General features: G+C 44.9%; 1 protein-coding gene across 5 annotated transcripts in view; it reads right to left on the bottom strand.

Annotated features, from left to right (window-relative positions):
* ebf1a (EBF transcription factor 1a) overlaps window positions 1–13954 on the bottom strand; it is a 55507-nt gene that overhangs the window by 11065 nt on the left and 30488 nt on the right. For all 5 annotated transcript variants that reach the window (XM_035911046.2, XM_006781701.3, XM_035911053.2 and 2 more), the window contains exons 8-11: window positions 12820–12961; window positions 10318–10448; window positions 8198–8324; window positions 1087–1175 (exon numbers count right to left, since the gene is read on the bottom strand). In XM_035911046.2, coding sequence (XP_035766939.1) covers window positions 1087–1175; window positions 8198–8324; window positions 10318–10448; window positions 12820–12961 — 489 coding nt within the window. The remainder of the gene's footprint in view (window positions 1–1086; window positions 1176–8197; window positions 8325–10317; window positions 10449–12819; window positions 12962–13954) is intronic.

The raw sequence follows: 13954 nt of genomic DNA, 5'->3' as shown, positions 1-13954 counted from the left end.
CCAAAGAACAGCCACACAGAGGCTTGTGCCAAGGTAGCTTTGAATGGACATTTGTAGCTCAAGAAGTTGCCAGCATATGCCCCTCTCCTGCCCCTCTCTAATGATTGAGGCCAACAGTTGAGAGAGAAGCGTGGTCAACAAACTGTTATTACCTCAATAAAGGCACAAATCAATAGAGCTGAAATGAACAACCAGGCCTGCCAGCTACCGCTGTTCATTTAGAAGTGAAAGAGACACCGCCAAGCGAGGGAGAAAGAGGAGGAGAGGAAAAGAGATGGATGGATACAAAGATATTTGGAGAGATACGGGGGGTTGATAGGCTAAAGACCAGAACTCACCGGGACAAGTCTTGTATCCACCAGACATGACACACAGTGAGGACAAGTGATTTCTCTATCTTCCTTCTGCATCTACCTGTGCTCTCCATCTCTGCCTCGTGGTGACTTCCCTCCACTGAGTGTATGTGTGCGTGCGCATGAAGGCATAGAGAAGTCTGTGTGCATTTCTGTGTGTGTGTGCTGCATTGTGGATAAGTGTGTGTGTTGGAAGTAATAAAGTCCACCCGGGGTTGACTTCGATCCACTGACCCAGCAGGAGGTAAGACTGGACAGCTATGATGGATCACCTAACCTGCTTCTGCCTCTCTCTTCCTCTCTCTCTCTCCCCTCAACCTCCTTTCCTCTCTCTCTCTCTCCCTCTCTTTTCCTCTCTCCATCTATCCCCTTTCCTCTTCCCACTTTGCCAGTCCAAATGACCTTATACTCAGTGGAAGGATGAATAGAGTCGCTTGTGCATTCATTGCACAAATAAAGTGTTTGTTTGAACAGAAAATGACCATGAACATGTGGTTAAATGTTTATGTGCATAGTGCATAGTGTCATGTATGGCCTACTGTCTATAGCGCATGGTTTGTTCCTCTGTCTAAGAGGTCATGCTGTCCTTGTGCCATGTATATCCTACATACTATGAAACTCAAGAGGTTTTCAATACATCTTTGTACCAGTGTTACCAAGACAGATTCTTGTGAATTTATTGTGCTTGGCAACTAGTGTGAGCAGACACATGAGAGGAGCAGAGGCACTGTACCTTAGGTAATCTCTCTTGATCTCCAGGGTGTCTGGGAATGACCTTCTGTAACCTCTGGAAGCCGTAGTCTATGGTTGGTTCGTTCAGCGCTGAGCAGGAAGTGGAGGGAAGCAGGCAGAGAGAGAAAAAAAAAAACATTTACAGCTTGATCCTTAATGATGAACACACCTAATGTTCAAAAGCACCAGAGAAGGTACGGCGGGAGAAGCAAGTGACAGCAGACATAACTGAATCCATGAATATTAAACTAACCACGCTGAAAAATGTGGGTTTTCTCTATTAGGTCTGGTGTGTGTCTTTGTTTGCCTGTGATGTAATGAATCTCTCTCTGTCGCCCGCTTTGGTGGTTAATAAAAAGACTGTCAGGAATCAGGGAAAGTGAATGTGTGTGTGTGTCCTGTGGTCTTGCGTTGATCAGCGACTAATATAAGCAATTACAGAGCTTGGTTCCAATATAACAAAGGCTTGATCGCTCCAGGGAACAAGCTAAACACACACATGCACACACACACACACACACACACACACACACACACACACACACACACACACACACACACACACACACACAGTCAGATCATCCAGGCAGCAGGGAGAAAGCACTCTCTGCATGCTGTGGTCGTGCTTCGGTAATTGAATATGAGAAGGTTTACCATGAATATTTAAACATTAGAATAAATACAATGAAGATCTGAGGCTTATAGTACAAACACTTCAGAGGAGGATTGTTGGATAAGTGCTCTCTCCACATAATTCATTCCTAATGTACTGTCTCTCCCTCTCCTGTCTTTGCGGGCTGCCTCGGGGGGTCAGGGCACAGTCTTGACAACTTTCCTGCGCTACAGCCTTTAAGACGCTGCTTCCGGACCAAGGTTGAAACAGTAAATGTGCGCTTGTATGGAAGAAAAAGAAAAGGCGCCATTACACGTGAGAATCGCCTGTATGCGTCTGTGCCGTCCGTCTGTTTCCCCTGTGGGTCGCAGCTTGGACGTTTCCTGGGGGCTGATGCCCTGCTCGCCTCACATCTGAGCAGCCAGGCTGACTAGGCGGCCCCCAGAAAAAAGGCCCCTAGAGGCTATGAGTACAAGCTGTCCTGCTGGACCTCCAGTGACTTCACCACGGCTCCTCCTGAGCCCGCCCGCTCAAACACACGGACCGAAAAAAACAGAGCGCGGGAGCGAGAATGGGTGATGCTCTGTTTTGGCAACACAAATGTATTTGGACAGCTCTCCCAGTGGAGTGTTCCAGCGATCCATAAGAGTGAATGAAAGGAAAGGTGAATAGCTAGAAGCAAAGACAGCAAAGAGATGGAAAAGTCGAAGTAGAGATGCCAGAGGCTGGCTCAGCTTACAGAGAATGACACACATTACAGGGCCAGCTGGTTTGCTGATAAAATAAGCCAAAACAATGAGGCGATCACATGCAACAAATAAAGTATGAATTATTTCCGAGGACAAATATTTGACATTACTTCCCTATTCTCTGATCTCTCTAAAGCTTTAAGGAGGATTTGCCCTGGATTAGGCCTTCAGTCTGAGGAGGGGATTGTTCCGACAACATCCTCTCTTTCGTCTCAGAGGCTTTTGTTTTTATGATGAATTTTTTATCAGTTCCCCACAATGTGCCAAATGAGCCTCGAGTGAACAATAGCATAAAAACCCAAGACATACATAGATACCCCTATTACAAATAAAGAGACAATTTTGGTAATTGAGAGAGGAAGTGATATTGTCTCTGCTCGTTTTCAAGGACCATAAAGCAGAAGACGAGTATGTGGGGGACAACGCACATCACTAACTATCTGCCTGTGCCTCTTTGGGGATTGTCTTATTTTTTATGCCCTTATATCCATGCTCAATATCTCACATTTTACACCAAGAATTAATGCTAGAAGAAGGAAAAAAAAAAGAAAAAACAACTTTCCAAGTTGGAAAGAGGAGTGGTGTGCTGCTGCCCTCCAGGATTCCAAGCACACTCTCCTATTCAGGTATATTTATAATCCTTAGCTGTCGCTCTCCAGAAGAGCAAATCAAAGCCAGTAAAACATAACTGCCATAAATAAATGAATAGATGAGCAACAGCTCTGGACTGGAGGGATTCACCTAGCAATCACCCACATCAGATCAGATCAATGCTCATGGAAATTTCATGAAGCCTAGAATCCACATCGCTTCATATTTCACTATAATAACCCACAGAGCCGCAGGGGGAGTGTGTACGAAGGGGTGGATGGGGGGCTAGGGTGAATGGGGGGGGGGGGGGGGGCGGGGGGTTCGGATGGATGTTTGGCGTGCAAAGAGTAGAAGGTCGAGTGGGGGGGGGGGGAATCAGGGATAATTGAGAGGTCAGAAGAGTGGAGTTGTCCTGGAAACACAGAGCAGGAGGAGGGGAGAACAACAGCCAGCGTCCAGTTGCCCTGTCTTCTTCTCCTTCTGTGTCACAACACTGTGAGTGTGAGGAGGTGAGTGGGTAGTGTACTTGCAGGGTTAGGTAATTGGCTCTGAGGCTTGATGTTAACACCTTAACAGGCCCTCAGACAGCGGGTAAGGAGCTGATCATATCACAACCTTCTGTTTCTCTCTCTCTCCTCCTCGCTCCTTACTCTTTCGTCTCCCCCTTCCCTCGTCTCCCCCCACCCCCGCCCGCACAGCTCCCCCCCCCCGTCCTTCCCTCCCCTCTGCAGTCTCCAGTGCTCAGGTGTGATCTCATAACCGCTGCCTGGCGATCGATGCCGCCAGTGGCAGGGGGTTCAATAGCCCTGAATTACGGCTTCATTTCTGCTCACCCCCACCACGCCCCACCCTCTTCACACACACACACACACACACACACACACACAAATGAGAGCTCCCCGTCCCCCCACCTCCAACACCACCTCTCTCACACATACACGCACAGCACCCCCACCAACTACTCACAATCCAGATCAATACCTTACAATCTAATTTTTATCCATTTTTCCATAAACCCTGAGATTGCGTTTATTTGCAGAATCCGACAAGCTAAATAAAGCATCGCTTGAACATGTCAGGGAGACTAATGCATGGCTGGAAATTCATACACAGAAAACAGATGAGTAGAGCCTTTTGGAGAGGAGAGGCTGAGCCTGAGAGAGAGGGCTGGAAGGAGGGAAAGAATGTGTGTGTGTGTGTGTGTTTGTGTGTGCAGAGAGATTCTACAAATCAATGGAGGTGTGGATACTACTACAACCTAAGCTCTAATTATCTGTTGCAAAAAAAAAAAAAAGTGCATGTCGACAGTTAACAATACCTGACAGCATGGCTTCTCGCTGGGAGAATGCAAATTCTGAAAAATCCAGATGAAAAGTGTGCGCTTGAATTAAGATATAAGAAAACACGAGAAATCATTTCCTCCGGTGAGCGCCGCTCATTTCGGCGGGGAACAAAATAATCTACATTCGAAATTCATTTACATCATCATCATGGAGCAGATGCTCCCGTAATAAGAACGGAGCATGCTAAAGAGGCAAGACAAGCCACATGGTGCAGAAAATTAATCTCAATCTCAAATAGAGGTGTGAATTTCCTCGCAGTTAAGACTGCGCGCCGTAAACGGGAATGTATGCAGCTATCTCAGCTGGCCTTGTCTCCAGCTGTAGACCAGCCGTTTTAATCAACAGCAGGCATCCCGCCCAGGCTCAATAAAAGACAGCATTCACAAACAGGAGCAAGACAAGTAATTGACCAGCTCGTGGCTGCACCCCACTTTTATTGCCAGATGACTTCGTGCCACATTCGTGCATCTGTGTGATGTGCGAACGTGCTCATGCGTGCGGTGATCCACGTGTGTATATGAATGTAGACTACGTCTGTCTATGTTAATGTTAAGTTTGTTTATGCAGCAACATGTGCGGGAGATTTTCCCGCTGATTATCATGCACGCTTCTCCAAAATTATGATATCAACACAACCAGGATCACATATACTTAGGAATTTAAAGCACTCTGGCGATTTGTAATTAAAGCAGTGCTTCTCAGTGTGCATCACCAGCAGATTTCACCACAGTGCGGGCCAGTTTAATTAGAGCTAGCACTAACTTTAAACTGCAGACTCTTGTTTGCAGCACTTACCTGTGTCACACTTTTACAATACAGTGTCTGTACTGTATAAAATGAGAGACAACTGACAGTCCTAAAACTAATTTGGAACACACAGGCAGGCGTGCAGAGACGGAGAGAGATGTCAGCAGCAGCTGGTTTAAATTCTGCTCTTGACTTTTGTCTTTTCTCTCCCCCCCTCACTGTTCCCGCGCCTCTTTGCCGCAACTGAGTGATGTTTCCTACACACCTAATCTGCACTGAGCGCTGAAAAACTACCCCTAATGTTTGTGCGTGCGCGGATGCGTGTCACCGTGCGCGGTGCCAGGCTTAATGTGAGCCAGCAGAGCCTTTTAATATCAGCAGAAGCTGTAGTGGAAGCACTAAGCAGACAAGGCTGCATACTGAGGAGGGAGGGATTGCCTTTTGAACGACAAGGGTGATTCATCAACTCCCCCAATCTATGGCCGGCATCCTTGTGTCACACAAACACACACACATGAGTACAGGTACACACACATAGGCCGCACTGGTTGGGTATTATCATTTTATGTTGCATGGCGAAAAGAAAAGAGAGAGCTTCCTTGATGAATGTTACAAAGACAGCAATCTAGTAAAAGGTGATACACAACCAAACATGGAGATGCATTTGTACAAGGGGGGGTGGGGGGGGGGGGGGTGGTTTGACCTGATAATGAGAGAGAGGGAGAGAGAGCAGAGGAAAGTGAGGGAGATTAGGGAAAGCTCTCAGCCCCAAAGGTGGGTAAGGCAGAGGGCAAAGAGAGGAACAGAAGGGGGATAAGGGGATAAAAAGACAGAGGAAGAGCAGGGAATTAAAAAAAAACATTCTTCTATTCTTATCAGTGGATAGCTTAATTGCCTTTGATGAGTCTAATTGGAGCTTTCTGAAGTCTAATGGCACAGGAGTCCTCAGAGACGGCAGAGGACACATTACTGTAATAGCTTCTCTTCGAATTTTCTCTGCACCAAAAGTTCTCGTCTCTTCTTTTTTTTTCCATTTTGGTGGCGGCTGGTTCTAGAGTATCGATAATGATGCAGAGAAGGGCGGAAGGGATAAACCTATAGGTAGGGCTATGTGGGTAGGTTTGTGTGTGTGTGTCGGGTATGTTTGCAAAGCAGCAGTAGCAGCAGTATTGGGTATGTGTTGACTTAATTAGGTCTGTGAGCTGCTCGCTTTCCTCTCCTCAGCAGAAGTTGATTAGCAATGCCAGCTGTCCCCAATGTAATTCAGAGCGTGCATGTGTGTGTGATCGTGCATGCACATGTAATATAGGAGTATATGCATGTCTGTGAGTGTGGGGATGTGTTGATGTGTGTGTATGTGCCGGCTGCCAGCTGCCACGCAGCGCTGCCAATCCTCCATGATTAGTACCCACTGGCAACTGGGCTCAAACTGGTGCCAAACAGACCCAGGAGGGCAACATGGCCCATGGTAATCCTCCATCCCTCGCTCCCATCTTTCTCCACTCTCCTCTTTCTCATCCACCTCTCTCTCTCTCTCCACTCACATCGATTGCTTTTCTGCTCCAAATGCCCTGCTCATCCTCCCCTTCTTTTTTTTTTCTTTTTTCCCGCCGCTAAACGTGAGCAGGTTTCCTCCTCACTGGGAGAAAGTAAAATGACAAAAACCTATATTTGAGACGTACAATTGCCCATGGGGGTGGCTGGAATGAAGTGTGTGAAAAGTAGAACTGGGGTATGTGCCTCGACACAGTTGACTCTGTCACCGCCAGCTCTTGGCACGTGGCACCGTGGCGCATGCGCTCGGCACCCAGCGGATGACCTCTTGCTACCTCTCACCTGTTGAGATTCTTCTATGCGCCTCCACGGAAGTCGAGCATGGAGGGACAGAAAGCGGGGAAAGGATGAATTTGTTCAAAGAAGCCGAGTTTTGAATAAGTGAATGTGACAAGGTGAAAGATTGGAGGACTAGGAAGCGATAGGGCGTTTATGCATGCGGTTGCCACATGTCTGGCACATTAAAAGGCTGCGTATACACATATGCACACCTACACACACTTATACAAACACACACACACATAGCTCTATGGGTTTGGCAGAGTGTGGGCTGTTGGACAGCTCTGGCATGGCAAAGGCTGCCCACCCATCTGCCCTGTGTCTTAGTAATGCAGTTACTTGTCAGCGTGCATGTGTGCGCTTGGACTATGTTCACACTTACGTGCAAACAAACACAGGCATCCTATTGCAGTCTTCCCCACAAGTACACAAAACACAGTCATAAATGTGACGCATAGGAACACACAAGATGCAGGAAACGCTAGCAATGTGACGCACGCGCGCTCTCTCTCAATTGTGATTTTGTCAAATGTTGGTAATTCCAGCCGGGGCTTATGGCCTAAGTCTATCAGTGGTTGAGATTACAGACAGATTTATGTGATTCACAGTCTCCCAGAGGACCTGTGGCCTTGCATTGGTTAATCACAGCTTCACATTCACTCTCTCTGTGCCGCTCTTCTCGCGGCGCGTTTTTCACTCTGCACCAGCGTGCTCTGATGTAACACCCGAGCTATTCATGCCCCCGTGCTGACCATCAAAAAATAAAGTAAATAAATAAATAAATATCACACACTCCACACGGACCTCTTCCTTTCTGAATCGCGTCTTCAGCAGGGTCAATTCTCAATAATCCCACCAATCAAAAGGTTAAACCTCCTCCTGACCTTCACCTGCTTCATAAAAGAGGGCAAATGCTTTTCCTCCTCTGATCAGCAGGCTTTTTCCACTGAATTATTGAGTTCTGTTATTGAATTTTAAGTTGCTTAGCGTGCACATTTTTCACCAGAAACCGTCCAGAGAAATGACAGCTTATAAACTGAAAGACAAAACTTTAGGAATACACATATATATATATATGTATATAACATTAAAGTGAGATTTTTATAAAATTTAAAGTCAGCGTGTGAAGATTTTGATGTGATTATAGCTTTAAATTTATTCTACATGAGTTGTGTGTAGAATTGAGAGAAACTGGGAGAAAAGCCAGCAGATTGGTAAATGTTAGTGTAAAGGTACCTGTGTAGATGAAGCGTCCAGGTGTGCCTTTGCAGAACTGTTTGGATTTGTAGGAGAGTGTGACTTCCACCACCCCGGGGATGTGTCTGGGTGGAGTCTGGACGCGGATGGCATGGGGGGTGATGAGCTACAGGAAAAGCAGAAAGGCCAGGCAGATTAATGCGATGATACTTCATATCTAAACATGTGCACTGGTGGGGGTGGGGGTATTCTCGGCTCATCTCGGACCTTTCCTCTGCAGCTTTGACTTTTTTTCTTTGTATAATCGTCCTGAAAATGATGCGCTTGGCTACGAGCCCTCAGGTGGCCTCGTAGCCTAAGGCAATGTCACTGTGAGGCTTGGGATGGTTATCAGTGCTGACACGGACTCTGTAAGAGGGGTTCAAAAGCAGTTATCTGTTTATGAATAAAACACACTTTTCCTCTGCGTACGCCTATTGAACAATGCGAGTTAATGTATAATGCGCCTGCCTCTGCCGCCCCTGTCTCCGTGTCTGTCAGCTGAAGCTGCCGTTAGTCACATTAAAGCACAATTGTGTCTTAAACAGGCTCACTTAGTGCGGCTGATGAGCCCGCTCGCCACGCACGTGTGTTCACGCTGAAGGGTCTTTGAAGGAAAACGGTAACAAGACAAAACACAGATGAGACCTCGCTGAGTGCTCGTTTCCTGCACGCTGTAGTGAACGAGCACTCAAAACTAGCAGTGCTCAAAAGCTATCACTGCTGCTGCCAGCGCTTTGTGTATGTGCGCATGTATGTGTGCATCTGTGTGTGTGTTGTTCTAGCTGTCCTTTTCATTGCTCACTTAGCTAGGCTTTCATTCTAGCATTGTTTGGCCCCACTCACCTCTCAGCGAGATAATATAGGAGCTTTTTATAGAATTATTCCTTTACTAAAGAGAAAGCTGTTTAGCTGCGCTGCTCACTGACCTTCAATTTCACACATAGACTCCATTTACATTTTAGTCATGTAGCAGATGCTCCTTACAAAGGGATTCATACTGTACGATGTGAATATATTTCAAGACGGAAGATAGCACCGTATTAAAAGACAGGAAGAGAGGTGAATAGCAATATGACAGAAGTGAGAGCTGACAGAGAGAAAAGCAACAATAGGCTTCTATTGAGATTGTTAAGTATTTCTAACATGCATTTAGAGCCCTGCAAACAGTTTTTTCTTATAGTATCATTTATTAATCATGACTGCTATTTCAATTAAAAAGCATTTCCAAAAATGCTGGTACTTTGTGTGAAATGCAAACAAAAACAGAATGCTGTGCTTTCCCATTCATCTAAACCCTGTATTAATGTAGGAATTGCATAAACATGTGATATGATTTGTTGGAACTAAAAGGATTTACTTTGCTTTGTTGAAAAAAAATCTCAAATTTCAGATTTTTTTTAACACCAGCAACACGTTTTAGAAAAGTTGGGACAGGGACATGTTTACCAATGTGTTGCATCACCTTTTCTTTTAACAACACGATGCAAGTGTTTGGGAACCGAGTAGTTGTGAAAGCCAAATGTTGTCCTGTTCTCGCTTGATGCGGGACTTCAGATGATCAGCACTGCTGAACATGACTCAACAACGACATATGCTTTGTTCTGTTCAAATAAAGGAAAATCGTTTTTTAAGGGTTCTGGTTTTTATCCGACAACAGCGTCACACACTGATCCATGTTTTCCTCCAGGTGATCTTTATTTATGTATTTGCCCAGCTTTTCCATATGCTGGAAACAACTTAACAAGCCTCATTTTCAACATTTGATGTAGTTTTGGTGGAATTTAAATTAGGCTATTTGCAGATGGTTGCTCTCTGTTTAGTAATATTGATTTCATGCAGTGTGGGTAACAAGGGTTTATGTGATTATATTATTTGTCTATAAAATAATTACAACATTATCAAAAGTGTGATGCTACAGTGTTACAAGTTTTTTTGCAAAACTTTTGAGCACTTTTAAATCACAATTATGTATTTAATCTAATGTAAAAATAATGGTTCCCAAATGAAGCATTTAAAAGACTGTTTGCCCACACTGGCTATATAAGAAGTGTACCAAGCCAATAAAAATAAAACAAACAAACAAAAAAAAACACAAATATGACTAAATTGTGACTAACCTCACTCCAGACCAGCATTGTCCCAAAGATGACCTGTAGGCCGTCAAAGAAGTTGTCCCCGATGATGATGACTGTTGCGCCCCCTGTGGTCCAGCCTTCACTAGGGCTGATGGCTTTGATGCTGGGGGTTGCTGGGGAAAAAAAGAAAAAATATATATAAAACAGATTAGCTGCTATCCTAATGAAAGCCTAGAAGGTCTTTTGCTATTGGCAGCATGCATAGTCCCCTCTACTTTCCATCTCTCCCTCTCTTTAACACACATGCACACACACATACACATATATCACCTATCGCCTCTCTCCCAGGGGTCGGGGGGCGAGTGAGGAATACTAATCAGAGTGATTATATTCGCCCCGTTATTAAACATCACCCCTGCCCCGCATGTGAGGGCAGCGGCGGTGCACTTGTTTTATGACACGTGGCAAAGCGTGCGGGCGTGTAAATGTCAGGTGTGCTCAGTGTCTGATCAAAGGCCATGCGACCGGGGAACACAGCAGAGCCAACAGTAGCTCTGCCCTCTGAATACACTGCCTTCATTAGCCAAACACTTAGCTCTTGCTCAGCTGCCTGTTTCATATATCTGTGTAGTAGCCTGTGTCTCAGAGCACGACCACATGGGCTCCTTCCAGCTTCTGCCCGGTACATTTGTAATGGATTTTTCTAAGCTCCCAGTGTTTTCCTTCTAAGCATATTCTTCGCATCTTATGGGACAAAGTACGTGGGACCACAACAATAAACAGCATTTTCAATAACTGCCATTCAGTGTGCTTTTTGACCTTATCTCTTGGTGTTATGATTGCTGGATGTGATTGAAGAAAAGAACAGCATTGGGAAAATACATGTTTATACAAGCTAAATCTCCTCTCCTTAACAGATATGCAGCTTGTCAGACATGCTGTAATTCTGTAAAGCGGCATAATCCACTTTAGACTAGGCTGACTTTTTTCCCTGCAGCCTAGCCTTTGCTCTTTGCCTGACTCCCTGTTCTGTTGATCCTCCCCAACAAGCTGGAATGATATTTAGCCCCCCGATACGCCTGCAGAGATCAGCGTTCACCAAGCAGCAATCTGTGGCCGTAATCATGGCCTAAGATGCCTCCTTTTCACAGCCGCTGATATTATGTGCGCTCGATGTGCATGTGTGTGTTTATGTGTGTATCTGTGTGTGTGTGGATTAACCAGATGGTGGAACGTGAATCCATGTGATAGGATTATACTTTGGGGTGTTCCTCGGTGCCATCTGTTCAACTCTATGCACTGCTCATCTATTACCGCCTGAAATGGGCCCCAAAGTTGCGCATCCTGCACACAAACTGAACCCACACCAGAAAGGGGGGTGGGGGTGGGGGGAAATGGGAAACTACTGTCCTCTTTTTAATGAAAAAAATTATTTCTCTATTCTTTACACTGTTGGGCACTTTCCCCCCATTCTTTCATCACATTTACATTTCTCCCTGTAACCTGTTCTGTTCCTTTTATTCCTCTTGTTCCTCCTTTTTAACTCCCATCACCGGGAAAACTGAAAATCAGAGGGGAAGAAATTCCCAAACAAATCTCTACGACACGAGAAACATCTGTTGGTGTCCTGTGTGCACTCTTCTTTATGTGCAAGATCCAAGCCTCGCTGACGTCTCCAATATGTCTCATCTTTGTGAACTTTTCTAATCATCTGTGAGACCAGTCGCAGGGACAAGTGGTCCACCTTGCCTCTGGAGAATAGTCATTAGAAAGACTTAACCATAACATTCAATCTTAATGCAATCTACTATAGGCCATCATGTAAATCCCCGCTTATTTTTTTGTCATTATCATCCCTGAGGTTGACTTTCCTCAAAGAAAAAAAATATGTTTCTCTTATTCAATGTCTGGGAAATCGAAATGAGAAAATAACTGGATTAGGGACTTGGGAATCAGTGCAGGCTCCTAAATCATGTGCACATGTCATTATGAAGTATTAAAGGTTTGGGTTTGACTGTGCATGCGGGGGTGTGTATGTATGTGTGTGCAAGGGGCTTTTCAGTATGTGTATGGGTGTGTTTGAAAACCTGAGGGATGGGGAGTGATGGAGGGCTGGAGGATAAAAGCAGGTCTCCGAGGAAATAAAGCCAGTGTTGGCTTTAAGCAGAACAGACCTCATAAGACACATAGTGCTTATGCGAGGCAGAGTAGAAGGCCCAGAGGCAGAGACCTGAGGGGAGCAAGCCACAAGGGAGAGACAAGAGACTCACTAGCTACCACTCACTCCTCTCTTAGCTCGAGTTAGAAACCCTACAAGAGAGGAAAGTGAGAATCCAGGAGGAAACAGGAGAGAGATAAGAAAGAAAGGAGGTTGGAGGGGGAGTGGAGTGGGAGACAGAGGAAGGGTTGAGTGTGGAGCCAGACAGGGGGGAAGGGGTTGAGAGAGGGAGGGAGAGGAGTGGAGTCATAGAGAGAGAAATAAAGTGAAGGAGACAAAGAAAGATGGGGAAGAGAGCCGAGGTGTTTTGTTCTCGCTTTAAATACCGTGTTCCAGGTAGGATGGCGTTCCTTCTGACGGGTCCAGCCTCCGAGCTCGGCGCCCGTGTTTTGAGTTATTGTGCACAAACATGTTGTCGGAGACGGCCAGAACGTGACCCTCCACGCTCACCGTAGTCGACACAACCACCTGAGAAAAAGGAAAACCAAAAGAAAGTGAGAAACAAGGTGTTAAAAACAACAAACAGCACCCTGTTGTGGGTGCTTACAAATCTTCAGTAATTGAACGCTGTCGTGATTACGCCGGACAAGCATTAGGAGTAAAAAATGCTATGTGGATTAACTTACTTTCACACTGAAGTAAACATGTTTATACTTCTTTTGTTATATCTACAATTCACCAAACACTTCATGAAGACTGGTTCATATATTTTCTAGGAATAAATGGGTTTTAACATATGAATCACTATTTTTGTATATACTTTTATTTTAAACATGTAAAAGAATAAAGCACGACTGACATATATGAATATTAAAAAACCCAAATATATTAATCATCTGTATATAAGTAAGTCAAGTTTTATGCTTGAACGTGAGTAGGAAGTAGTATAAACTTATATGACCCTAATGCTCCTTCCTGTCTAATGAATGACAGCAATATTTTACTTTCACATGACCTGCCAGTCACCTGCGCTACACATACGTGTACCCTGAGATTCACTCCCACCCACACACACACGCTTACACACATTACATAATCTTTAACCCACGTTTAACAAATACTCCTATTTACATTATAATATTTATTCGTATAGTCTCACACGTTCATGACTTTAAGGACTTGGTTTTTTTTTATGACCAGTATGTTTTACACTTTTTAAGTTTTACTTCCACTATTTTTTGTCCCAGAGGGGTTAATTTGACATTATGTTGCTTGCTTTACCATATCTGTGGTGCTTGTTTAGTTAAAAAAAAGCCCACTTTGGTCACTTAAGAAAATAGCTGGGAACAGACAGTATGTGTTGGTGATGTATTAGGAAACCATAGCCTACAGTTGCCTACTTACACATCCTGTAGATGTGGAGCACTCTCCTTTTAGCTACGCTTTGGTCTCCACCAACCTCTGATAGAAATGGCGTGCTCTTTAGCTGCTAAATACCTCTCTACCTTTACCAGCAGCTCT

This window comes from Neolamprologus brichardi, chromosome 2 (assembly GCF_056152115.1).
Source record: "Neolamprologus brichardi isolate AB-2024 chromosome 2, ASM5615211v1, whole genome shotgun sequence".
Taxonomy (NCBI): Eukaryota; Metazoa; Chordata; class Actinopteri; order Cichliformes; family Cichlidae; genus Neolamprologus; species Neolamprologus brichardi.
Note: the sequence above shows the minus strand (reverse complement) of the source record. Positions and strands in the feature narration are given on the sequence as shown.